Raw genomic sequence first — 27,236 nt, forward strand, 5'->3', positions numbered from 1 at the left:
TTTAATTTGGTCCTCCCAGTGAAGTGATTTCAGAGCACTTAACTGACTGAAACTCTTCTATCACACTGTAAACATTGTGACAAGATTTGATGAGGACACGCTGGTGTTTCTTCAAGTCCTGTGACCGACTGAAACTCTTATCACTATGTTTACGGTGGGCAGGTTTTTCTCCAGTGTGGATACCCTGGTGTGTCTTCAGGTCACCTGACTGTCTGAAACTCTTATCACTATGTTTACGTTGGGCAGGTTTTTCTCCAGTGTGGATACACTGATGTGTCTTCAGGTCACCTGACTGTCTGAAACTCTTGTTACAATGTTTACACGCTGTGGACACGCTGGTGTTTCTTGAAGGAACTAGACTCAATGAACCTCTTGTCACAATGTTTACACTGGAAAGGTCTTTCTCCAGTGTGGATACGCTGGTGTTTCTTCAGGTCAGATGACTGAATGAAACTCTTGTCACAATGTTTACAGTGGAAAGGTTTTTCTCCAGTGTGGATACGCTGGTGTTTCTTCAGGTCAGATGACTGAGTGAAACTCTTGTCACAATATTTACAGTGGAAAGGTTTTTCTCCAGTGTGGATATGCTGGTGTCTCTTCTGTGTACTTGAGTCACCGAAACACTTGCCACAATATTCACACTGGAAAGGTTTTTCTCCAGTGTGGACACGCTGGTGTCTCTTGAGATCAGCTGACACACTAAAACACTTGTCACAATATTTACACTGGTAAGGTTTTTTTCCAGTGTGGACATACTGGTGTATTTTCAGACCAGATGATTCAATGAAGCTCTTGTTACAATATTCACACTGGTATGGTTTTTCTTCAATGTGAACACGCTCGTGTCTCCTCAGGTTACCGGAGCATCTAAAACCCTTGCCACAATCTTTACAGGAGAAAGGCTTTTCCCCATTGTGGACATGCTGGTGTCTTTTCAGAGAAGCTGATCTAGTGAAACTCTTGTCACAATGTTTACAGTGGAAAGGTTTATCTTTAGTGTGGATACGCTGGAGTGTCTTCAGGGGACCTGACTCACTGAAATTCTTGTCACACCGTTTATCATCACTGTCTTCAGTGGTCTCCTCCCAATCATCACTGTCTTCAGTGACTTCAGTGTCAGATTCAAGTTCAACTTCAACTTCAGAGCAGTGTGAAGAGATGTCTTCATCATCACCATCATCTTCACTTTTCACTGCTAATAATGTTAACATTGACCCATCAGGCTCCTCTGGTCTTTGAAGTAGCTCCTCGTCTTCCTCTTTAATATGTGGAGGCTCTGGTTCCTCCTGGAGCAGACTGGGGCTCCTCTCCTGTTCAGGATAACCCTCCTCTTTACACACAACCATGTGCAGGATGTCTAGGAGCAGAACAATAACATGATAGTGAACACTGGATTTCTAAAATGTAAATCTATTCTTCCTTTGTCCATGTTCCATGTAGAAAATGAGCTATCAACTACTTAGATCGCCAAAACAGTTACAAACTACAGGTTATAACAGATCAGTTAATTTCAGCGAATGTTGCCCCCAGAATAGGTTTGCTAGGGTTCAAGTGGTTAAACATCAAAGCTGAGGAAAAAGCCCAACGAAGATCTTTGTTATTATTGTAACAGCTCTACAACAGAACAGAAAATATTAAAGAAAGAGAGAGCACAAGACACTTACGGAGGTGTGGATGGTCTTCAGGTTCCTCCTGTTTAATGGAAATGTTCCGGGCTGAGTCTGGAGAGTTCATCTTCACCTGCAGTCTGGACTCCACAGACTGGTCTGAAATGAAGCAATTGAAAAAGGACATTAAAGACTCAGTAATGACACAGTGGTCAACATGTCTCCAGTTATTAAAGTCAAACATCATATGAACGTTGGGTGCTAGGATAATGGTTTATACAGTTTATATACAGTATTGTAGAAGACATCACACTTAACTTAACTCATTCAGTGCCCGGCTTATTTATGGCAGTTTGGCTCTGAGTGCCACAGCCAAAATTCATTGTAAAAAAAAAAGTGATTAGGAGCCGAGATACAGCCTTTTTCAGTAAGAAGTTAAACAAAGAGTGAATGGAGCAGAATATTTTCAAATCCTCATATCTTGGGTTCTGAACATTTTTTTTCCCCAAAAAAAAAGGACATTTCTAGTTCAGTTTGGCATGATAACTATTGCAAACTAGTAGCTTTGTGGTAGTCATCATGCGTTGAAAATGTGGACCCCTATATTGTCACATGCAAATTGTTACAGCAAATATATGATCAACTTTCAAAGTTGTTTATATATGAAACCACTTCTCTGCATAATTCAAGTATGGGGAATTGATTGGAATGGTGATTTTACTTCTTCAACACTTCCATATATGCTTCAATGGCCTTTAAATGCAAGAGTTCATACACAAATATAATAATTTTAAAATAAGGCCTATTAATATCCTCAATTTGAAAGTGTGTGCTGAGAACCAACATGTTCCTCATGGCTATAGAAAACTGCTCACCTTTCTAAGCTTTAATTTGAGTGGTAACATGTGGTCAGTGTTTCCCCGATGAGCATTAAGCAGTGGCGGGCTGCCACCCCTTAAATCCGACCGCCACAGTATGATTTAAAAAAATAAAAATAATAATGTGTTAATTAAGAAGTGTGAGTACTTCTTCCACCACTGTCTTTTTTGTTATGTATGACAGTTTGTTTATACTACTTGGTCTAATAAAAGTATATTTTCCTAAATCTGGAGACAATTCATATGTAAACTAACAGATATTTTCCTGCTCATTACTGTGCACATGTACTATATAAGTCTTTGTGTTTGAGCACAAATATGCATTTTGAGAACCCAAACATTTTCGGCGCATCCTCCCCCACAGCTTCAGCTTCTGAAGTTCTGGCTAGGGGAAACACTGAGACCCGTACTCAGCAGTGTTGCAGCTGCTGTCCTGCAACTGCAGCCGTAGATGCAAGCTCTCAGAATGCCAGGGCTTGAGCAATGGCTTGAAATGTACGTCTCTGTGCAAGTTGTGATAACCAACTTCAAGAGAACCTAGACATGATTATCAAGATTTTGGATCATGTTCTTTTAACAGCAAAGCCTGATACATTCAAGAATGTACAACTGCCTCGGTATGCCATCTGGGTCTCACTTTTCCACAACATAACCAACCCATCTCACTTGAACTAATAATATGTCCTCCATATTCGCTGTGACATAGAAAACAAACTCATGAGTTAAATTTAACTTAATTTTACTGAGGTGTACAGTTAAAATAAATAAAAACAAATACATTTATTAATTGACCACGACATGGCAGGGCACTGCGTCAGGCACCCGGAACTAGAGGCAAGCAAACCGATACTATGGGGGCCAACCCAGGGCAAAGTCAGGAAAGGTAAGAAGCGCACCACCTACGTAGATGCACTGCAACGTGACAGCTTAGCTAACAACAATGTAGAGCTCAAGACCCTGATGCTAGATAGGAGGGTGTGGAGGGCAGCGTTTCAGAAGTCCCGTGTTGGTGTTGGCTAGACCGCACTCTCGCATCGCAAAATTTGGCCATCAAAACAGTGTAATAAAAATAGATATCCAATATTCCCTCTTTAAAAAAAAAATGTCTGCAAAATGAAAGAAGAATGTTGAATCTACCTTCATCCAGTGTTCAGAGTTTGGTTCTGGAAAGTAATGCAAATTAGGGCATATTTGCCCATATAATGCCTAATTTGCATATTTGATCATACAATTTCAGATAACTTGTAATACAATAAATATTTGTCTTCATGTAAGCAATCAACTGGGGAAGTTTCATGGTGTTGCCCTTTTTTTTTTTTTTTTTTAATCCTAAGTAGGTCAGATTTCGACCCAGGACAATTCGACCCGGACCATTCGACCCGCTTTCGACCCGCTTGGACCTGACATTTCGACCCGGACCGGGAGAGAGAGAGACAGAGAGAGACAGAGAGAGAGAGAGAGAGACAGAGACGTAATAATAATAATATGTACATTGATTTACCAAACAATTATTATTTGTCTGTCAGGGTGAAACAAGCCCAAAGGCTTTCAAGCACAGCAATTGAGATAAAGTATAGTTTTGGACCATGACGGAGGCGCGCCGAATCAGCAGACCTTGAGGCCAAGGAGTCGCGCCCGAGCGCCTCCAGGCGCAAGTGCCCGCGACGACCGGCCGATGGTCTGCTATTCGACTAAGCGCCGTCCGAGTTATGTACCGATAGGCACAGAATCGTAAATAATATTGGTGGGGACTGCTGTTTGGGTGTGTAATAATGAGACACGAGACAACAGTGTACCTTCTAGTGTGACTGTATTAAACTGGCGGGCCGGACGTAACATACACACGTATGCCCCAATGCTGCTGGGGCATACCATTACAAGAGGGGTGTTTGCATACAACACTCCCTATAACATCTCCCTTCTTTTAGATGATAACTTTTACATTGCTGACATCCTTAGTGCAAGTACAGTGAGAAATTAGTGCAAAACAAATTCAATCATACAATCAATCCACAAAGTCTTCAACAACAGTATATAGTCATTTCACATTCTCCTGTCCTCCTTTTTTTTTTTTTTTTTTTTACTAGTGTGTGTCAACAACAATAACAAACCTGTCACAGTCCCTTTTTGTCTCTTTTTTTTTTTCTTTTTCTTTTTTAACAGTACACAAACTTAGCTGAAGAATTCAGAATTCACTACAGATCCAGTCTGTTTGGCACTTTTACCAGCCTGCCACTGGCCGTCCTGTGCCCTGGCACAGGTGGTGGGTCAGCCAAAGGCTGGTGCCCCTCACTCCGTCTGAGCGGGCTGACTTCCTGGGCATCCGTGCCAGTGTCATTGTTAGTGTCCATTGTGTTGTCGGGTGGACTGCTGGGTTGCCCAGCGGGTGGGCTGCTGTGCTGCGCATTGTATTGTTCAGGGTGGCGCTCGGCAGCGTCTCTCTCCGCTGGTCGCAGGTCCACCCGGTTACGGCGGTAGAACGTCCCCTCGACATCCACCAGGTACGACCTGGGGCCCACATGTTGCAGGCAGACTCCTCTTCGCCACCTGCCCGTCCTGTCCCCAGGCAGAGGTTTCATCCTTATGTCCTGTCCGATACATAGCTCAGGTAGATCTCTGGCCGATTTATCATACCAGAGTTTGGCGGTCTGGTGTTTTACTCGCAGCCTGTCTGGGACCCCAGTGACCACACTCGGCTCCAAGAGCGTGTCAGTGACCGGGAGTGGAGTCCTCAGTCTACGAGACATCAATCTCTGCGCAGGGCTGCTGAACATGCCCTCCATGGGCGTGTTCCTCCACTGTAATATGGCCAGCCATGGGTCATTACCCTCACTGGCTGCCTTCTTACACAGGTTCTTCACTATCTTCACGGCCGACTCAGCCTTTCCATTCGATCTCGGGTGCCTGGGGGAGGACTTGACATGGTCAAAGTCCCATTCCTTTGCGAACCTCCTGAATGTTTCGCAGTCATACTGGGGGCCACAATCTGTAATTACCCGGTCAGGTTGTCCATGTCGTGCAAACTGGGCCTTGCACCTCAGCACTGTGGTCTCCGCTGACAGATCCGGGAGCAGCTCTATTTCCCAGAAATCTGAATAATGGTCAACCATAATCAGAAAGTCTTTTCCAGCTTGTTTGAACAGATCCATGCTGAGGATCTGCCATGGTCGTGTTGGGAGTGCATGGGACATCATTGTCTCCCGCTGTTGCTTATGTGAGTATTCATTACACGCTGAGCACTGGCTCACATAGTCCTTGACCTCACCGTGCATGTTGGGCCAGTACAGCGTGTCTCTGGCCTGTCTGTAGCAGGCATCTCCTCCTACATGGCTGGCATGGATGCGTTTCAACATTTCTGCCCGCAACGATTTTGGCACTATAACTCGCTGGCTCTTGAAAAGCACTCCATCCTGTGCACTGATCTCGTCCCTGATTGACCAGTATTCTCTGATCGCCAGAGGAGTATCCTCCCGGCAATCTAAACAGCCCCGGAGCACTGCTGCTTTCAACAACTGTAGGCCTCCATCACCCTCAGTATGTTGCTTAATCTGGTTCAGCCTCTGGCTGGTGACATTTAGATACTCAGCCTGGTTTATTTTTTCAGTGTCCTCTTGTGCCCTCTGCAGGCAGCAGATGGTGTGTTTCGTATATTTTGTGTCAGTCCCCTGTGATGGAGCTGTGGCCCTGCTCAGTGTGTCACTGATGTGCATGTCAGGTCCTGGCTTGTACACCACTTTGAGGTTGTAGGCCTGAAGCGTGAGCAGCATGCTCTGGAGCCGTTTGGGTGCTGTGAGAAGGGGCTTGGTGAAGATAGAAATTAGTGGTTTGTGGTCCGTTTCTGCTGTGATCTCCCCCCGCCCATACAAATAATAATGAAAACGCTGGCATGCAAACACAATACTCAGACACTCTTTTTCTATTTGTGCATAGTTCTGTTCTGTCTGAGTCAGTGCTCGCGATGCGTACCCAACTGGCTGACCTTCCTGTAGCAGACAGCAGCCAAGTCCTTTCTGACTTGCATCACTCTGGATGGCAACCGGCTTGGTCACGTCGTAGTATCTCAGAATAGGGGCTGCTGTGACCAGTCGCTTGATCTCCTCGACTGCAGCATCGTGTTTGGGCAGCCAGTGCCATGGGACATCCTTGTCCAAAAGCCTCCGTAGTGGCTCGCATGCCTCAGAGAGGTGTGGCATGAACCTTGCGAGGTACGTCACGAACCCGATAAACCGTTGTACGGCCTTGGCATCTTCAGGGTGTGGCATGTCTCGGACCGCCCTAATTTTCTCTGGGTCCGCTCTGAGCCCCCCTGCCGAGAGAATGTGTCCGTGAAACTTAACCTCTCTGACCCTGAATTGCAGTTTCTTTAAACTCAGCCTCAGTTTAACCTCTCTGCACCTCTGCATGAGCGCTATCAGTTTTGTATCATGGTCCTGTATGGCCTCCTCATCTGTCTCCCCACACCCAACTACCAATATGTCATCTGCTATTGGTTCTACCCCACCTAGTCCTGCCAGTAACTCATGCTGTTTTCGCTGGTATATCTCTGGGGCCACGGACACCCCAAATGGCAGCTTTAACCAGCGCTTCCTGCCCCACGGCGTCCAGAATGTGGTGGTGTAACTACTCTCCTCGTCTAGTTTACATTGTAAAAAGGCATCTCGTGCATCTACAAGAGTGAAAATGCGAGCCCTGGGCAGCTTGTAGAGTACATCTTCAAGTGTCGGCATTATGTAGTGAGACCTCTTTAAAGCCTGATTCAGTGACTTGGGGTCTATGCAGATCCTCAGCTTCTCTGGCTGTCTGACAATTACCATGTTGCTAATCCACTCTGTAGGCTCTGTCACTGTGGTTAAATGGCCATCTCTCTCATATTTATCTAACTGAGCCTTGACTGCATCTCTGAGAGCCACTGGGACATTGCGTGGTGAAGCCTGCACTGGGGTTACATCTGCATGTAGCTCAAAATGAACATCCCCCGGGAGTGACTCAACTGGCTCATTGAAAACATCATTGAAAGTCTGCACAAGGTGCTGTCTGGTTAGCGGCTCTGAGCTGCTATGTCCTACCATAAGAAGCTCCTCAGGGATGGTAAAATGCATTAGACCTAAACGCTCACTGGTTTCACCTGACAACAGGGGTCTCTGCCCACTCCTAACTATCTCAAAATGCAGCTTGTGCGCTTTACCCCTCACTACACACTCTGTTTGGAATATGCCTATGGAGTGCATTGATTGGCCTGAATACAGTACTAACCTGGTCTGGCTTGGTAGTAGCTTTGCCTCAGGAGCGAGTCTCCTCATGTCTTTTATGCTCATCACATCACAGGTTGCCCCTGAATCTAACTGGCACCTCTGATTCCCTCTATTCATTTTTATGTTAGCAAACCATTTCTTCCCACGTCCTTGAACTGCCCCTATGCTCTCTGTTGTGTATATGTGGGCCTCTGTGCTAGACCTGTCCATGTCCTCAGGTGCATCAGCGTCTGCTGTATGCAGTTGACGTGTGGCTTGGCCCCTTTTCATACACACCTTGGCAAAATGATTTGCTGTTCCACAGTGGCGACAGTTTTTTCCAAATGCTGGGCAAAGGTCACGTCCGCGCCTGTGCATGTTGCCGCAGAATCTGCACGTAGTGCTTTCATTTGCGCCTGGGGTCTGATACTGAGACCTGTCCGATCGTTCCTGCCTGGGTGGAACTCGTGGTCGTCGGCCATCCGTTGCATGCACGGTCTCTAGTAGCGACCGGTCCTGTGTGATTGATTTTATCCTTATGTCTGTCATCTCTGCAGCTCGGCATATTTCTATGGCTGATGCTAGTGTGAGATTCTTCTCTCTGAGTAGACGACGGCGCACGCTTTCGTCACTCATACCCAGCACCAGTCTGTCTCTTATCAACTCCTCCCTGAGTCGTCCATACTCACAGGAAGCAGCTTTCTCCCTCAGCTTCGTCACAAATGCATCAACGGGCTCCCCTTCATCTTGCTTGCAGTTTCCAAAAACATATCTCTCGAATATGACGTTTCTAGATGGCTTGAAATATGCCTCCAAGGCGTCGAGGATAACTTTCACGTCCTTCCCCTGCTCCGCCGTAAGTCCCAAGTTATGCTTGTATATATGACGACATTCACTGCCCATCACTCTTCGCAGGGTTGCTGCTTGTACATCCTTTTCTTTCTCCTTTAATCCCGTTGCCAATACATAGTCTTCAAATTCTGCACTGAAATTGTCCCAGTTACTTGCAAGATCGCCGCTCATCTTCATCTCCTCCGGTGGTGGTATGTTTGCTGCCATGGTGATGTTGTTAGCTTAGCTTGCTGCTAACCGCTGTTTCACTCGTCTTTTCTTTCTTTCTTTCTTTTTTTTTTTTCTTTCGTCGACTTCACGGGTCCCGCAGTGAAGTACGGTACCCTTCCACTTAACTACATTCTGTCCTAGCCACTTCTGACACCATGTTTGGGTGTAATAATGAGACACGAGACAACAGTGTACCTTCTAGTGTGACTGTATTAAACTGGCGGGCCGGACGTAACATACACACGTATGCCCCAATGCTGCTGGGGCATACCATTACAAGAGGGGTGTTTGCATACAACACTCCCTATAACAACTGCGTTACACAAACGCAGCACACTCCCAAAGCTGGCGCCGCCGGCAGCTCCGCGGAGCTGTAAGGCATACATTATTATTTCATTTAGAAAAGAAGGTTTACAAAAAAACGTATTTAAAAAAAAGTATGCAACTGGGGGAGCATGCTTACAATATTTACTCTTAAATATACTCAGGACCTCACCGTCACCTTGTACCTTCAGGACCTCACCACCGTCACCTTGTACTCTACTACCCTCTAGGGGTTACACAGATAATTCGACCCGGTAAATTTGGGTCGAGCTGACTCAAATTTGCGACCAAACGGCGTGAAGAAAAAAAAAAGAATGGCGAAAAACGGCGAAATTTGGAAGCAGGGCTGCAAAAGGAGCGCTACAACAACGTCCTTTTTTCCGCGCAGCCCCCACCCCCCTTGACAAACCCGTCCCGGGGGGCACCAAGCCGGGTCCTCGCTAAACACGGTACAGTACAGCATGAGCATGACAAATGTTTAGTTTGTAAGGATTCAATGCCTGGTGCATGAAGACAAATCTGGTCCAGACCTTTAGCGACTTCTCTCTAACGTCCGGAGCGGTGCTATTCCCTTGGACTATTACTGTGCGAGGTCTCCAACTTTAGTTTTAAAAAATATATATATATTTCGCTACTCATCAAAACAAAGGCTGTTTTGTGTTGTTGAAAGTCTATTCTCCACGGTGGGAAGCCTCTCAGGACCCCACCTTCTCTGTATAATACACTTTTTGGGCAGAAAATAAAATATGTCCACCAGACGGAAATTATTGTATTTACTCAACTGCGCCCTCTACAGATCTGGTCAATATACATTACCATTGACCAGATCGGTAGAGGACGCAGTGGAGTAAATAAAGTAATTTCCATCTGGCAGACATATTTTATTTTCTGCCCAAAAAGTGTATTATACAGAGAAGGTGGGGTCCTGAGACGTTCCCCACCGTGGAGAATATACTTTCAACAACACAAAACAGCCTTTGTTTTGATGAGTAGCAAAATAGTGTTTATTTTAACTAAAGTTGGAGACCTCACACAGTAGTAGAATTTTCAGTCCATGGGAATATCACCTCTCCTAACATAGCGTTAGAGAGAAGTAGCTAACGCTCTGGACCAGATCTAGATGACAAGGAGCTCTTAACTTCAGTCGATAATCTCATTATTTAACATTACTGTGGACAGAGTACAAATCCTGCTCATTTACAAGCTACGTTTACACCTCATTGCTTATTATGGAGATTAACCATGTAATGCTATAAAACATTGATTTAACTACAGTTACTTTAATTATAGTAGAATGTATAGTGACATCAACAACATGCATCATAACACTGTATATAAATGTATTGCTGTTTTTAGTACTGGTTGTTATGTGTTTATGATTACAATAATTATAATCTAGCAAGTAAACAATTATGTTTATGTTACATAATACATGACGAGTCAATAAATACAAATGAAACAGAACATGAATGAGTTGATCTTTACCTGCTGTGTTTCAGTGGTTGAGTTGCTAACAAACGTCCTCGTGCTGCTTAACGACGACACTGTTTAGAAACGACACGTTTTACTTTTCTTTGTATTACATAAATATAACGGTATATTGGTATTTTAAAGCGTCAACAACAGTCAGTCAACCAACCATTGACCACTAGCATAGAGGTATAATTTTACGACTACTAGTCGACACACTACTGCATTGTGGGTACTGTATCTTCTTCTTCTGAGCAATTTATCTAGACGCCAGTTAGGGTATTGCTGTCCCCTACTGTTGGTCTCAGGTACTGTCCATTGTTTATATACAGTAACAGTACTTTGACAGTGGCGTTCCCAGGAATTACATTTAGGGCAGGCGAGATCCCCCCCACTCCGAAGGTGGGGGGGGGGGGGTACTCGGGGGGAAATCTCGGGGGAAACAAGTTAACAACACTACACTGACTACAAAACTGAAAAACGTTAATAAAAACAATAAGTGTATAATCAATGTATGTATTTTTATTCAAAAAAAAAAGCAACTACAGCAATTACAACAGCAACAATAACAGCAAAATCAAATAGTGTTCAAGCATCAACAGGTGATGGCCCACTGGCCCAGACCCCCACTCCTGGCACCCCATGAAGACAAAGGCATACATTTGCATCACTATAGGCGAGGGTCGCTCTGCTGAATGGATATGGTAGTGATTGTCTGCCTGCCCACGTGAATGGACGAGGAGGCGGGTTAATGGCCCGACGGTCTTTTACTTTCTAGGCCACTGCTTTGTGACCTTCCAGACCTGTAGACAAGAGAACATCCATCTAGGTGTGCAACAGTTAATCCAACTAATCAATTTAATTTATCGTAAAAATACAATTATAAATACAACTAATGAATGATCAATCCCTATTTTGGGCATGTCATTATATGCATAAGAACAAAACTTCCAAAGCTTAAAGAATGGTGAAAATGTTACATGTACCTGCCAATTTTTAATATTGTAGTTTGACTATCCCCTCCTCTCCCTAAAGTAATAAAGTAACTACCTACCTACCTAAATCATAACATAAAAACTGTAACATTCGGCCATATGAAATGTGTGGTTTACAGGGTCATTCCTAGTATAAGTGAACAGAACCCAAAATAATTTGCAATACATAATGACTGCAGAGTCTGACTAATATTACGTTCCCCCCCCCCCCCCCTAGAAGTGCTTCTCCAAATTCCTCCTTGCCCTGCCTATGAGGTACTGTTGCAAGTGGTGAATTGTACATTTCTCACAGTAAACAAAAACATCTACAGATGCACAAACTTGGATCATCAGTGTTGTTTCCTGGAGTCACTTTGATTGATTGATTGATACTTTATTTAGACATTTGCAGAAAAAAGCACATGAAAGTACAGTTTAAATACATGTCATTTAGGACTTTTAGGTCAGGACTAGGGCTGTCAAACGATTACAATTTTTAGTCAGATTAATCACAGCTTAAAAATGTATTAATCATGATTAATCACCATTCGAACTATGTCCAAAATATGCATTTTTTTCCTGTATATTGTTGTGGGAATAAAGATAAATAAAATAAGGCTGATATATCCATTTAACATACAGTATGTATGCATGTTTATTATAACAAAATAAACAAATCCATCAATACAGCATGGAATTATGGACAAAATCGTATCCAACGATAACAAATTATTCTAAGTCTTGGGTCTGAGAGTCTAAATCTCATCAAATGCTCAAATGCCGAACAAATAATGGACCTTGATATGAAAAGGGTTGAAAACCACTGCTCTAAACTAGGATAGTGTTGGGAACATTCTTTCTTTAACACACTAACTGGCCAACTTGGCCAATAGCCATTTCTCTTATTTGAATGAAACCTCTTTTTTTTTTTTGCCAAACCAAAAGGAACATGGCCAACACAACATGGCCTACACAATTACATGTGGCCCTGTTCTCTATTCATCCTTTAGCCAGTTGCTGAGGCAAACCAACTTGTCCACATTTTCTGAGAGTAAAGCTGACCGCTTCTTTTGCACAATGTGACCTGCAACTGAGAAGAGTCTTTCACATGGAACTGTGGATGCAGGAGTGGCTAGATATTTGCGAGCCAGTGGGGCCAGCTTGTCATGGGCTCCTGCATGGGATGCCCACCACTGCAAGGGACAGTCCTCCATACTAGTGGTGGGCTCTGCTCTGTACCTGTGTATGGCTGTCAGGCTGTACCTCTTCCTCCGATTCTGAATCTGAGCCCATCTGTAGAAGAACGTTCATTTTCTTCTTGGGTGGTCCATCTTCAGAAGTGTGGGGAGATCTTCTGCGTGGTGAATGCAGCATGCCTCCAAGTGTGGTCCACACCGCTTCTCTGTCTGTCTTGGGCAGGCTCTTTAAGTCTTTAAAACGTGGATCCAGTGCCGTCGCCATCTTGAGCCATGCATTGTTGGTGTGTTCTTGGCGGGAGGCTAGGTCTTCTTTGAATTTTCCCTTAAATCTCACCACATATGCAGGGTTCTCATCAGAAACTTCCATTACACGACGCAAGTGGCAGAGGCCAGGTAGTACCACAGAGCAGGAGACGTAGGCCTCCCCACCCAGAAGCTCAGTTAAATACCTGCAGTGGAATTCACACACACAGAGAGAGAGAAAGAGACACACACAGAGAGAGAGAGAGAGAGAGAAAGACACACACACACACACACAGACACAGAGAGAGAAAGACACACACACACACAGACACAGAGAGAGAAAGACACACACACACACAGAGAGAGAAACACACACACACACACACACACACACACACACACACACACAGAGAGAGAAACACACACACACACACAGACACAGAGAGAGAAACACACACACACACACACACACACACACACAAAAGTAAATTACTTGAACACAAGTTGTTACATTTAATAGTAGATTAACGTTCAATATTAATTTAATTTCAGCCTACAATGAATGGACACATTATATGATGGAAGGCTTACCGGCAGGGCTCTAGAAGGGTCTCCAGTCTCTGTAGTTTGTCCCATTCTGGTGGCGTCAGCCTAACAAGTTTATGCTGCTGTTGTCGATCCAGGGTTGCTTTTATTGCAGCTTTGTTGCGCATCAAGCGCTTGACCATTTCCAACGTGGAATTCCATCGTGTTGGAACGTCTTGGATCAGTGGCTCCTCCTTCTGTTCGAGTTCCTTTTGTTATACTTGCAGCTCTGCTGTGTTAGCCGGGCTGTGCTTGAAATGGCCCACAATTTTGCGACACTTGGCAAACGCGCCGACGAATCCGCTGTCAGAGAGACTCACAGTGATGCTTCTCTGTAAGATGTGAGCAATACAGGGCATGGTGCTCGTACGGCATAATACGAGCCGCAGCAGTCATATTGCTCGCAGTCAGTCCCTACGGTTGTAACTTTCCCTTCAATGTCCCACTTGCGTGCAACAGTTTCGAACTGTTTTGCACACGCCTCCGCAAAGTGACGTTCTTCTGTTTTCATTACAGTTAGCGCAAATGATTTCAATTCAGTGATTTGATGTGCAGTTACTCCCAGGTAGTTATTGTTACTCACTGACGTCCAATGGTCTCCTGTCAGGGCGACATAATCCGCTTGAGCTAAAGCCTCTTTTCTTTTCTCCTTTTCAGTGTCATAGTGTGTGTGGATGCTGGTCATTATTGTGCCTCTTGATGGTGGCTTGTCGAGGGACGCAACTTTCAAAACATCGGCGAAGCCCTTGTCTTCAACGATGCTAATCGGTCTACAGTCCTTTGCAACCCATTTGGCAATCGTGTTGGTTAATTTATCCGAGGTGGACTTGCTTACTGGCCTGCGTTCATTCAGGGTGGTCTGACGCAAGCCAGGTGTTGCACTGGAAGCCCCAACAAACGCATGCTTAGCGTTGAGATGGTACTTTAAGCTTGAAGAGCTGCGGTGGAACTGAAACTCCTTCTTGCAGTGCCTGCAAATAACTATTTGCTTATTTATTGTTCCATCTACGTTCTTTTTTAACTCAAATTCCCCATCCAGAGGGCCAACCTGTTCTTGCTCCATGTTGTTTACATGTCATTCATCCGCCCCGCTGGAACACTGGAGCGAGTGAGCGAGGTGTGTTGGTGGAATTATGGGATGTATGGGGTGGGCCATTCTGCGCATGCGTTAAATGTGTTAAATATTTTAACGCAATTAATTCAAAAAAATAATGACCGCCGCTAAAGCAATATTTTTGACAGCATTAGTCAGGACATTTAACACTTAAAACTATTTGTTGTGAGGTTTTGAATTAAGAAAACAAGAGCTGGGATATGTCTCCAAAAGACGAGTCCTAATGGAAACTTCTGTTGACAGGAGCAGTGTAAATATCCATGATATTTCTGATCGTCTATCCAACTCCCTGACAACATACAGCTGTTTAATTTGATCCTCCCAGTGAAGTAATTTCAGAGCACTTAACTGACTGAAACTCTTCTATCACACTGTTAACATTGTGACAAGATTTGATGAGGACACGCTGGTGGACACGCTGGTGTTTCTTCAAGTCCTGTGACCGACTGAAACTCTTATCACTATGTTTACAGTGGCCAGTAGTGATGAGCGGGCCGTCCCGCGGGTCAACCCGCGGCGAGGGTGGTTGAGTCAGGATTTCAGAGGCAATTGTGCGGGCTGCGGGTGAGCGGGTCAGCCGCTCTCACGCGCAAAAAATAAATAAAAAAATCACATGCTCTTGTTTTGTCTTTATTCCTAATAAGAATAAGAATAATAACAATAAAACAGTTTGAATACACTTGGGGTGTATACTTGAAGATTATTTTCTAACCTTCATGATTTTACAGAATTATAGGTGCGGGTTGAGCCATAGATTTATATATGGGTTTGCGAGGCGGGTTGGGTTCCGGGGCGGGTCATGGAAAAACCCGACCCGCAGATCACTAGTGGCCAGGTTTTTCTCCAGTGTGGATACCCTGGTGTGTATTCAGGTCACCTGACTGTCTGAAACTCTTGTTACAATGTTTACAGTGGAAAGGTTTTTCTCCAGTGTGGATACGCTGGTGTTTCTTCAGGTCATATAACCGAGCAAAACTCTTGTCACAATATTTACAATTGAAAGGCTTTTCTCCAGTGTGGATAAGCTGATGTTTCTTCAGGTTACCTGACTCACTGAAACTCTTGTCACAATGTTTACAGTGGAAAGGTTTTTCTCCAGTATTGATAAGCTGGTGTATCTTCAGGTTACCTGACTCACTGAAACTCTTGTCACAATGTTTACAATGGAATGGTCTTTCTCCAGTGTTACAATGTTTACAGTGGAAAGGTGTTTCTCCAGTGTGGACACGCTGGTGTGTCTTCAGGTTGGCTGACAGACTGAAACTCTTGTCACAATGTTTACAGTGGAAAGGTTTTTCTCTAGTGTGGACACGCTGGTGTGTGTTCAGGTGAGACAACTGCCTGAAACTCTTGTCACAATGTTTACAGTGGAAAGGTGTTTCTCCAGTGTGGACACGCTGGTGTCTCTTCAGGTGACATGACCATCTGAAACTCTTGTCACAATGTTTACAGTGGAAAGGTTTGTCTTTAGTGTCAATACGCTGGAGTGTCTTCAGGGGACCTGACTCACTGAAACTCTTGTCACACCGTTTATCATCATTGTCTTCAGTGGTCTCCTCCCAATCATCACTGTCTTCAGTGACTTCAGTGTCGGATTCATTGACTTCAGTGTCGGATTCAAGTTCAACTTCAACTTCAGAGCAGTGTGAAGAGATGTCTTCATCATCATCATCTTCACTTTTCACTGCTAGTAATGTTAACATTGACCCATCAGGCTCCTCTGGTCTTTGAAGTAGCTCCTCCTGTTCCTCTTTAATCTGTGGAGGCTCTGGTTCCTCCTGGAGCAGACTGGGGCTCCTCTCCTGTTCAGGATAACCCTCCTCTTTACACACAATCATGTTCAGGATGTCTAGGAGCAGAAAAATAACATGATAGTGAACACTGGATTTCTAAAATGTAAATCTATTCTTCCTTTGTCCATGTTCCATGTAGAAAATGAGCTATCACCTACAGTACTTAGATCGCCAAAACAGTTACTAACTACAGGTTATTACAGGTGTTTCTGGAAACTGAAGTTCTGAAAAGCCACACTCCAAGTTTTAGCAAGATATTACCAAAATACATATTTTGAGTACTAGTAATTCGCATTTCTATCTTTAGTTACTTATTTATTTTGAGTCAAGAAACAATGTTAAAACACGACACACATGTGGGCTTTGATTTGGGAGTAAAGCCGTCTACAATAGGGTGTCTGTATGCAGGGAGTCCGCCAGATACATTTTGCCTTGGCACATCTGAAAATAGTTGAAGATATACTTGTTGGAATGTCTAAATCACAAAAACCCTCTATACATAGTACACTAACCTTCAATACATAGTGAACTAATTACTTAGTTGAATGGGGTACAGTTTTCTATGTACCCTCTACAACAAATCTCTTTACCTAAAATAGCTGCTCTACAAGCTAGAGATCTTGTCGATCAGTTAAGTTCAGTGAGTGTTTCCCCCAGAATAGGGATGCTAGGGTTCAAGTGGTTAAACCTCAAAGCTGAGGAAAAAGCCCATTGAAGATCTGTGTTATTATTGTAACAGCTCTACAACAGAACAGAACATATGAAAGAAAGAGAGAGCACATGACACTTACTGAGGTGTGGATGGTCTTCAGGTTCCTCCTGTTTAATAGAAATGTCCCTGGCTGAGTCTGGAGAGTTCATCTTCACCTTAAGTCTGGACTCCACACACTGGTCTGAAATGAAGGAATTTAAAAAGGACATAATGACTGGACACAATAGTCTCCAGTTATTGAAGTCAAACAACATATGAATGTGAACGTTGGGTGCAAGGATAATGGTAGATACAGTTTATATACAGTATTGTAGAAGATATCACGCTTAACTTAAGATTACACAAGGGAAATGTATCAAAAGAGTGATTCCAACGATGCAAATAATGGTGTAAAGTGAATAAGGTGAAAGTAGCCAAGAAGTGCAGTTCAAAACACTGGAATGTGACCCAAAATACATCCCCAAGCAACAATTTATGTTCACAAGTAGGGATGGGGAATTGTATTTGATCACATAAGCAGCCTTTATTTGACCTTGATGAAGGCAGTGATCAAAGTTGAGCTGCTCAATTATTCACATTCTATTTTGGCTTCCAACAATTATGAAAACAAGATAAAACAATGATTGTGTCGCAATCCATTTCACAATGATAGGGAAACTATTTTCAATGCCATGCATTACCTGGATGGGTCATTCTAGGCCTGACATACTACAGCATCAGTGTTGCCATGTCTACTAATATCATAAGCGACTTTGGGCTTGTTTTTTTGTAAAGTCGTTTGTGAAAATTGGTAGTTGCGAGGTTGCGGCTTTTTGGGCTTGTTTCCTAATGTTGTTAAAGCAGTGGTTCTCAAAAATATGTCATGAGCTCCCAAAATTTCCTCTGCACTTGTGCAAATGGCAAATAACCCCCCCTCCCCCCATATATAAATATGTTGTTCCAGGGACCCCCTTGGATTTGTGTTGTTAAAATGTTTCCAAAAATATTCAAAATCTGTAACTTTTTATTCAAGATTCTTTTGAAAATAGCAGATCTGAAAGCTCATCCCGACACGTTGTTTTCATCAGTGGTGGAAAAAGTACTCAAATCTTTTGAGTAGCTCACAGCATTGTGAGCTTGTAGATCGGCTATTTTCAAATGGCCGAAATGTGTATAGGGCTATAAGTGGTTAATGTATATGTTTTGTAATAATAATCAAAATATATAAGTAACTAGTAACAAAAAAAATTCAAATAATTGTAGTGGAGTAAAAGTACAATATTTGCCTCTGAGATGTAGTAGTAAAAGTATTGAAAATTGGAAATACTCCAGTAAAGTAAAAGTACCTCAAAATTGTACTTAAGTACTTGAGTAAATGTACTTTTCATAGACCTGGTTTCTTATTTCTCTCACAAAATCTGGCAACACTGTACATTATGACAATGTTTAGTTGGTAAGGATTCGATGCCTGGTGCATGCATGAAGACATGTAGATGTGGTCCAGAGTGTTAACGAGTTCTCTCTAACACTGTTAGGAGCAGTGCTGTTCCCATGGACTGAACATTCTATTACCATGTGAGGTCTCCCAACTTTTAGTAAAAAAAATATAATGTATCAGAGTGCAATACACCTCTCAACCGATAGGGTCACGCAGTTGAAAGCATACGGAGATCTGACACAGATCGGATTAAAATGCTCTTTATTGAACAATACGGAAGATATGGGTACTTCTGAGGGCCCGTACATAATTGTAACATCCGTGGCCATGAGGTAAGAACTTTATATTTGAAACCTGAACGTTTAAGTAGATGTACGTTACGGACCCCAAGTGTGAAAGTACAAAGACTATTTTGAAATAACTCCAAGACATTCATTATGACCGATGACCGTCTTGATCCAAGGCTACTCATGTACAAGCGACGTTTGCACCCCATTGTTTATATGGAGATTAACCATTTGATAAGTTAAATCAACAACATATACCTGCTTTGAGTATTTGTTGTTTTTATGATCACATGAATTTTAATCTAACAAGGAACAGCAATAAATACAAATGAAACCCAACATGAATGAGTTGATCTTTACCTGCTGTTTCAGTGGTTGAGCTGCTAACAAACGTCCTCCTGCTGCTTAACGACGACACTGTTTAGAAACGACACGTTTTACTTTTCTTTGTATTTTACTTTTATATAAATCTATGGTATTTTAAAGTGAGTCAGTCAACACACCATGTTGTTTTCACTACTGCATTGTGGGTACCGTATCTACTTCTTCTGACCAATTTATCTAGAATTTATCTAGACGCTAGTTGGCGTATTGCTGCCCTCTACTGTTCGTCTCAGGTACTGTCGTTTACTATGTGACCTTTCAGACCTGTGGAGGAGAACATCCATCTAGGAGTGCAACAGTTAATTCAACTAATCAATTTAATTGATTATAAAACATTTTTTTAAAATGATAATTTAATACATTTATAAATCAATAATCAATCCCTATTTTGGGCATGCCATTATTTGCATAAAAACAGTACTTCCAAAGCTTAAATACTGAAAATAGCCAATGTACAAGCTCACGTGTCAAGATGTGATGCATTTTGAGCTTGTAATCAGCTACTTTCACTAGTCTTGCACGACACTTTTGTGCATCAAAGTATAAAATAGGGCTAAAGTCATTGATTGATTAGTTGATATATAGCCTATTTAAATATATATATAAAATATATTCTTGAGTTTTGGATTAATCAGGAAAGTAATCTATAGAATAATCGTGAAGAAAATCATAGATACTTAAAGCCCTACATCTATCACTGCTTTCATCAGTGCACATTGATGCTGCACAGGTCTGATCACGTCTCATAGACATGCAGGATAGGCCTACAACATATACCAACACGTACCGTGTAGCATGATACAACATTTACAATACCATGTATTACTCATGTGTTAACCATCATTTTAAAACCATGTAAATATATCACTATTTCTATGATAAATGCAGACTGTAGGGTATATTCAGACTGTGACACAATAAGAATATCACAAGCTTTTTAGCAGTGTTTATATTGATTGAATACTTCAACTGTTTTTAAAGCACATAAAGTACAGTTTAGGGACAGTTCCGAATTGCAGCCACCTGTAAGTCGGTCCCTTGGTTTTGAAGGAGAGTAAGGATTCACACTTTTTTATGACCGTCTGTATTGAGGGCATTCCACATTTTGGTGGCATAGCAGAAGAACATATTTAACCCGTTGTCTGAGCCAAATCTGTGTTGAACGTGATTTGTGGAGCTCCCTCTGGTATGGTGTTGTGTTTGTGGACGTCTGTAACATTTTTTAAGTAGTTTGACAGGTACATGGTGTCGTTGTGTTTGAGGTGTAGTGTATCTTGTAGACCAGGCCCATTGCAAGTTGCTGTACTCCGACTGTATTAAGTCATTGCATGGAGAAGAGTAGGCTATAATGGAAAGTGTGTTCCTTCCACATAGTTCAGAGTTTGGTTATTGCACCAGAATGTTCTGGGAAACAGGAAAACAATTATGTAAGATGTATCAATTGTAATGCATGAAATGCACTGGGTTAAAATGTAACTAATCATGAGATTTCATATTATAGGTTGCCGAGATGTAGAGCAGCCGCTACTGGAGGAGAGGTGGAAGGCAGCAGGAGAGGACAGAAAGGTACCCGCATAAAAACAGATCCACATTCCTAATTTGTCAGTCCTGTCTGCAGACACCAGGGGTCTTCAACAGGGGGTCCTCGGATATATTGCAGGGGGGGGATAGGAACACCATTTTTTAAGCTAATCGATGATCTGTCCATTCCTCAGCATTTGGCAGTAGAGGTCACTGTGTCGCAACCTGATGTGTTTATGAAGGAAGACCTGAGATGTGAGGGCATATGAACACACAGAACAGGAGAAGAACTGAGACTGGGAAGACTGGGACCTCACTCCTGAGAGAGAGAGAGAGAGAGAGAGAGAGAGAGAGAGAGAGAGAGAGAGAGAGAGAGAGAGAGAGAGAGAGAGAGAGAGAGAGAGAGAGAAAAAATGGTGAGTACAGATACAACTTGAAAAGCCTCCATCATCATCCCTGTTAATTTTTCTTCGTAGTTTAATATCTATGTGAACTGATTTTTATGACGTGGCTCTGTACACTTCTAAAAGGGTCTGTGAGTCTGTGGATCTGTCTGTGTGTGCGGGGCTAATTTCACAAACCGCTGTACTGATCAGTGCCACATTTCTTAAACAGTGTGCACGCAAGTATCTGATGATCTGATAGAATGTGCTGCAATATATGGTCATGTTTCAGTTTTGTACAGATTATTGAAGTGCAGACTGTAAGCTTTCAAGTTATGTGAAATCTCAAAATAGTTGAAGATATACTTATTTGAATGTTTTTTAACAACTTAAACCCTCTATACTTAGTGAACTAACTCTCTATACTTAGTGAACTGAAACTTAGTTGACAGGGTCGGCTCTGTACTTGGTCTGCTCTTTTCCCTCTCGACACCAAATCTCTTTGTCTAAGATAGCCACTAGAGATGCGCGGGCTGACCCCGTTGCCCGCAGGTCCCGCGGGTTGAACCGCGGGGCGGGCGGACGAGTCAACATTTCAGACGCAATTATCGCAGGACGGGCGGAGTGGGTCAACACAGAAAAAAAGAGAAATACATTCAAAAGCATTCTGGTACCTTCTCTCTCTCCTGTTTTGTCTCTCTCTCTCCCCTGCTCAATGTGTTGCTTTAATTCATGCGAGTTACTGAAACTCCCGCCACAAGATTTACAGTGGAAAGGTTTTTCTCCATTGTGGATACGCAGGTGCATCTTCAGAAAACTTTCCTCACTGAAACTCCTGCAACAACATCTACAGTGGAAAGGTTTTTCTCCAGTGTGGACACGCTGGTGGTTCTTCAGGTGACCTGACTCATTGAAACTCTTGTTACACAGTTTACAGTGGAAAGGTTTTTCTCCAGTGTGGTCACTGAACCTCTTGTCACACAGTGATCTTGTGGTCTTCTCCCAATCATCAGTGACTTCCTTATCATCAGCGACTTCAGTGTCAGATTCAAGTTCAACTTCAATTTCAAAGCAGTGGGAAGATATGTCTTCTTCACCATCATCTTTTTCTTCACTTTTCACTGCAAATAATGTCATGATTGACCCATCAGGCTCTTCTGGTCTTTGAAGTAACTCTTCCTCTTCCTCTTTAAGCTCTTCCTGTTCCTCTTTAATGTGTGGAGGCTCTGGTTCCTCCTGGAGCAGACTGTGACTCCTCTCCTGTTCAGCAGGAACCTCCTCTTTACACACAACCATGTGCAGGGTGTCTAGGAGCAGAACAATAACATGATAGTGAACACAAGATATGCTTCAGAAAACAAGGCAAAGATGGTCACTACAAAACGACAAAGACTGTGTATATGTTCTCTGATATTGTTGTACTTTATTATATACAACCAAATTTATTATACATGGAATACAGATGATTATTATTTGTCAACAACAAAAATTGTAAAACTGTTCTTCCTTTGTCTATATTCCATGTAGAAAATGAGCTTTCACCGACTTAGATTACAGGTGTTTCAGGAAACTGAAGTTCTGAAAAGTCACGCTTCAAAGTTTCAGCAAGATATTAGCAAAATACATATTTAGAGTACAGTAGTAATTAGAATTATTTAAATCTTAATTTTAATTTGAGTCATGAAACAATGTTAAAACACAATACTTCACACGTGGGCTCTGATCTGCGAGTAAAGCCGTCTGTATGCAGAAAGTCAGCCAGACAAATATCAGCCTCAGTGCAACGCCAAGACAAAGTTGGCTAGCGCCTAGATTACACGTCAGAAAAATATAGGCTGCCACAATGCATAATGCAGCTAGTTGTGTTTTACATCATGTAGCTACGGTATGTTTCACCTACTCATAACACGAGTGAACCCTCACAGGAGAGCGTGCACTGGGGCTTGACAATCATCATTATCATAAACGCAAGATATTAACCGCGTCACAATATGGAACAATATAGCCTACTCCAGTGTGTGCACGCACAAGTAATTTCTTTCCTCCAAGAGACCCTGGTAGGTACTGTATGTACTGTATGCATGTATCCGACTGTCCCCTTAAAAGGTGACCAATCACAGCTCATGCCACTAAGTGCATGATGTCATGAAACAGAAGCATCTCCTGTCATGAAAGCTTGACATGTCAGGTGAAATTTGGGTCATAGCTTAAAAATCTATGTTAAGTGATTTTCTGCTGCGTGGCAAGATGTCTAGAAATGGGTCTGTGAGTCTGTGCATCTGTCCGTCTGTGTATCCGGGCTTAACCTCACACACCGCTGTACCGATCAACACCAAATTCCTAATGCACGCTGCCAGTAGGTCAAGGAAGTATTTTTCACACCTGAGATCATGTGCAGGTTTTATTTCCAGATTATCAAAGTGCAGACTGTAATCTGTCAAATGATGTGTCATGCACTGAAATCTGTAGTTGAAGATATACTTGTTTGAATGTTTTAACCACTAAAATCTTATATACATGGTAAACGAACATTCTATACTTAGTGAACTAATACAATGACTGGGGTTTGTTCTGTACTTTTTTCCCCCTCTACACCAAATGTCTTTACTAAAATAGCCCATCTGCAAGCTCACAATGCGTCATAACACGGCACGTTGTGAGCTTGTAGATCGGCTATTTTCAGCAAATGTTCCCCCAAGAATAGGGATTCTAGGGTTCAAGTCAAGTGGGTAAACCTCAAATCAAGAAGATGTGTGTTATCTCACACAGATCTCACTCACAGACCCATTTCTAGACGTCTCACCTCCAACAGAGCCAAACCATAAAAGATATTTTTTACGTGACATTTTTTGGCTTGTTTGCTTGGTTATTTTATAGTGAAAATTTGATATTGTGACTGCTCTAAAACAGAACAGAAAATATGAAAGAAATAGAGAGCACATGAAACTTACTGAGGTGCGGGTGGTCTTCAGTTTCCTCCTGTTTAATAGAGTCTGGAGCGTTCATCTTCACCTGCAGTCTGGACTCCACACACTGGTCTGAAATGAAGGAATTGAATAAGGACTTTAATAACAGGACACCTAATGGTCTCAAGAATAACAATAATATCTGCAGAAGGTAAAGGCAAAATGGCCTAAGCCCAACTTTGCAACATATGTGTGGTGCAAAGATGATGGTATATATATAGTATTATAGAAGAAATCATGCTTAACTTAAGATTACACAAGGGAATCTTAAAGGTAGGGTAAGTGATTTATTTGGTTAAAATAAGTGTTAAATAGCTCTATATTCTGATAGTACTCAATGCTATAGAGTGTTTGTTCAGTAACAGGAGTCTCCTTGTCTCTCCACCTCTTTATTAAACAGAAAATGCATTTTGATGATGATGATTACTATCAAAATATAGTGCTTTAACCTTTTAACCAAAACACCTTTTGTTTTAACCAAAAAATATCTTAAATCTCTCTCTCACACACACACACACACACACACACACACACACACACACACACACACACACACACACACACACACACACACACACACACACACACACACACACACACACACACACACACCCACACACACACCAAGAGAGCTGCAACAGCAACGGCTGAAGTAATCAAAGCAATTTCTTAGCAAGTAAAGAAAATAAGGTAACGTAAGGACCCTAAATGAAACTGACCTGCTGTTGTTGCTGCTCCAGCCACACGTTGTCGCTTGGCTTTGCGCGTGTCCGAATGTCCAGCGAGGTGTTTCGGCATGGTCCTAAAGGCTGCTGAGTTTGGACAACAGACATAAAGATCCTGAAGTTGTGTAGAAAGATATGTCCCATCTTCAGTGGTGGAAAAAGTACTTACATTTCTAACTTAAGTAAAAGTATCAATGCTGCATTGTAGAAATACTCTGTTAGAAGTAAATGTCCAGAATTAAAAATGTACTTGAGTAAAAGTGCAAAAGTATTGGTATCAAAATGTACTTAAAGTACCAAAAGTAAAAGTACTAAAATGTTCGAAAATAGCCGATCTACAAGCTCACAACACGTCGCACCGCGACGCTCTGTGAGCTTAGATCTGCTATTTTCAAATAGCCTCGGTATAAAATAGGGCTAACGTGGTTAATGTATGTTTTATAATGTAATAATTTATATCTGCAAAGTAACTAGTAACCAAAATGTTCAAATAATCGTGGAGTAAAAGGAAATACTCCAGTAAAGTAAAAGTACCTCAGAATTGTACTTATAGAGTACTTGAGTAAATGTACTTAGGTACTTTACACCACTGGAAAGATGTCCCGTCTTAAATGAGTCAACAAAGAGTAGATTAAACACAACGTTGATTTGTTAACTTTTAAACGATCAAAATGATAAACACAACATCTTTACCTGCTGTGTTTCAGTGGTTGAGCTGCTAACAAACGTCCTCCTGCTGCTTAACGACGACACTGTTTAGAAACGACACGTTTTACTTTTCTTTGTATTTTACTTTTATATAAATCTATGGTATTTTAAAGTGTCAACAACAGTCAGTCAACACCAGGTCAACACACCATGTTGTTTTCACTACTGCATTGTGGGTATGTTCTTCTTCTTCTCTTATTTACTGGCGGTTCACAAGCAACTTAAAGATGCATATCGCCACCTACTGTACAAGAGTGTGTAACATCATATCAAATATCCCATCAATTAACTATTATTTATATTCTTTTAATTAACCTAGTGTCACGTAAAAAAGTAAACAGTGCCTTTCTAACCATAACTACTCCCTTTCCCTCTGTTCCAAGAATCCCCATAATATCCCATTCCAGTCCTGCTTCAACAACTTTGTTATCTAATTGTGTTCTTTCCTCTGCATAACTGTCACATTTCAATAAAATGTGTTCTAGTCTTTCAGTTTCTCCACAGTTCCCACATTTGTTGCTCTCTGCCTTACCCATTACATACATACAGTGTACTAACCCTGTATGACCCACCCTAAGTCTTGTGATGATTTCTTCCCTTCTGCCCCTTTCATTATAACTCTTTATATTGACAGTTTTTTGTATTTTATAATACTTTCTTCCTTTCCGATCTTCATCCCACCTTCTCTGCCAAATTAACTATTGCTTTCCCTTCGCCCTTTCCTAATTTGTAATTCTCCTGTTGTAAGTGCCCTTTTAGCAAGCTTATCCGCACCCTCGTTCCCTGCCAACCCCTTATGAGCTGGCACCCAGCAAAACTGAACATCTATACCACCTCTGTGTAATCCTAATAACTTATTAGGATTTAGTTATTGAAATTAAACAGTACTTATTAGTAATAAGTACTGTTTAATTAATCCTCCCTCACTGACCTTTCTGACTGCACACTTTTCAATACTGCTAATGAATCCGTGCACACCACCACCCGCTCTGGTCTAACCATTGTAACCCAGTGATAATAATAGCCACACTCTCTGCTGTATACACTGATAGGTAATCTGTTTTTTTTGCAATGGACACGTCAAATTCTGGGACATACACACCAATTCCCACCCTGTGCTGCTTGTCTTTAGACCCATCTGTAAATATTTGCATTTAGCTATAATAATTCTGCCTGAGATAAGCACTTGTTTGCGCTATATCCTCTTCTTGCCATTCTCTTTTCTTTTCCACAATATTCAAATCTATTCTGGTTTCTGGAAACAACCATGGTGGACTAGCACTAACTTAAAGGTAGGGTATTAAAGTGATTTTCTTTGGTTAAAATAAGTGTTAAATAGCTCTATATTCTGATAGTACTCATTGCTATAGAGTGTTTGTTCAGTAAAAGGAGTCTCCTTGTCTCTCCAGCTCTTTATAAAACAGAAAATGCATTTTAGTTTCGGTTTCAGTTTCATTTCCAACTTTATCCAATCAGGATAGAGAACTCAATCAATATATAGATTAAACGAGTGAGTGAAATTGGAAGTGATGACACTAAGAAATGAGCAGGCAAAATTGGAACTGGAACACTATAAAAATGAAGCTTAAAAATGGGTACTTTCTCCTGATTGGCTGAGATTTTGACACCTACCGGAAAATGTATTTTCTGTTT

The 27,236-nt window shown here is 42.0% G+C and overlaps 4 protein-coding genes across 5 annotated transcripts in view; all 4 read right to left on the reverse strand.

Moving 5' to 3' along the window:
- Positions 1–25,727, reverse strand: LOC308089891 (uncharacterized protein). Of its 2 annotated transcripts, XM_080434843.1 has the most exons (5): positions 25,569–25,727; positions 24,870–24,962; positions 24,136–24,222; positions 21,859–22,491; positions 20,295–21,120 (listed from the first exon to the last, which is right to left on the reverse strand). In XM_080434843.1, the coding sequence occupies exons 2-5, from the start codon at positions 24,946–24,948 to the stop codon at positions 20,969–20,971; spliced, it is 951 nt and encodes a 316-aa protein (XP_080290969.1). In that variant the 5' UTR covers positions 24,949–24,962; positions 25,569–25,727; the 3' UTR covers positions 20,295–20,968. The 2 variants fall into 2 exon arrangements, with proteins under 2 accessions (XP_080290968.1, XP_080290969.1); XM_080434842.1 differs by lacking the exons at positions 20,295–21,120; positions 21,859–22,491 and adding an exon at positions 1–1,357.
- Positions 1–27,236, reverse strand: part of LOC308090667 (uncharacterized protein) — a gene marked incomplete at its 3' end in the record, with an annotated part of 107,745 nt that overhangs the window by 56,038 nt on the left and 24,471 nt on the right. The gene's annotated exons all lie outside the window — the stretch shown is intronic.
- LOC308089895 (E3 SUMO-protein ligase ZBED1-like) lies at positions 12,032–14,692 on the reverse strand. Its single transcript, XM_080434850.1, has 2 exons — positions 13,580–14,692; positions 12,032–13,194 (listed from the first exon to the last, which is right to left on the reverse strand). The coding sequence occupies exons 1-2, from the start codon at positions 13,714–13,716 to the stop codon at positions 12,762–12,764; spliced, it is 570 nt and encodes a 189-aa protein (XP_080290976.1). The 5' UTR covers positions 13,717–14,692; the 3' UTR covers positions 12,032–12,761.
- On the reverse strand, positions 15,512–19,396 carry LOC308090040 (uncharacterized protein; the record flags this gene model as incomplete). The annotated part of the gene is made up of 3 exons (XM_080435073.1): positions 19,257–19,396; positions 17,272–17,373; positions 15,512–16,536 (listed from the first exon to the last, which is right to left on the reverse strand). The coding sequence occupies exons 2-3, from the start codon at positions 17,339–17,341 to the stop codon at positions 15,512–15,514; spliced, it is 1,095 nt and encodes a 364-aa protein (XP_080291199.1). The 5' UTR covers positions 17,342–17,373; positions 19,257–19,396.

The sequence above is a fragment of the Gymnoscopelus braueri genome (assembly GCF_963280865.1).
Source record: "Gymnoscopelus braueri genome assembly, chromosome: 8".
NCBI classification, from domain to species: Eukaryota; Metazoa; Chordata; class Actinopteri; order Myctophiformes; family Myctophidae; genus Gymnoscopelus; species Gymnoscopelus braueri.

Bases quoted from the DNA above. Each gene is read 5' to 3' on its own strand.
- LOC308089891 (XM_080434842.1), bottom strand. From the start codon at position 24,948: ATGCCGAAACACCTCGCTGGACATTCGGACACGCGCAAAGCCAAGCGA. The intron at 24,223-24,869 runs GTCAGTTTCATT...CCTTCATTTCAG, and splicing joins TGGAGCAGCAACAACAGCAG to ACCAGTGTGTGGAGTCCAGA. The intron at 1,358-24,135 runs GTAAGTTTCATG...TTCTGCTCCTAG, and splicing joins TGAAGACCACCCGCACCTCA to ACATCCTGCACATGGTTGTG.
- LOC308089895 (XM_080434850.1), bottom strand. From the start codon at position 13,716: ATGGTCAAGCGCTTGATGCGCAACAAAGCTGCAATAAAAGCAACCCTG. The intron at 13,195-13,579 runs GTAAGCCTTCCA...ATTCCACTGCAG, and splicing joins ACCCTTCTAGAGCCCTGCCG to GTATTTAACTGAGCTTCTGG.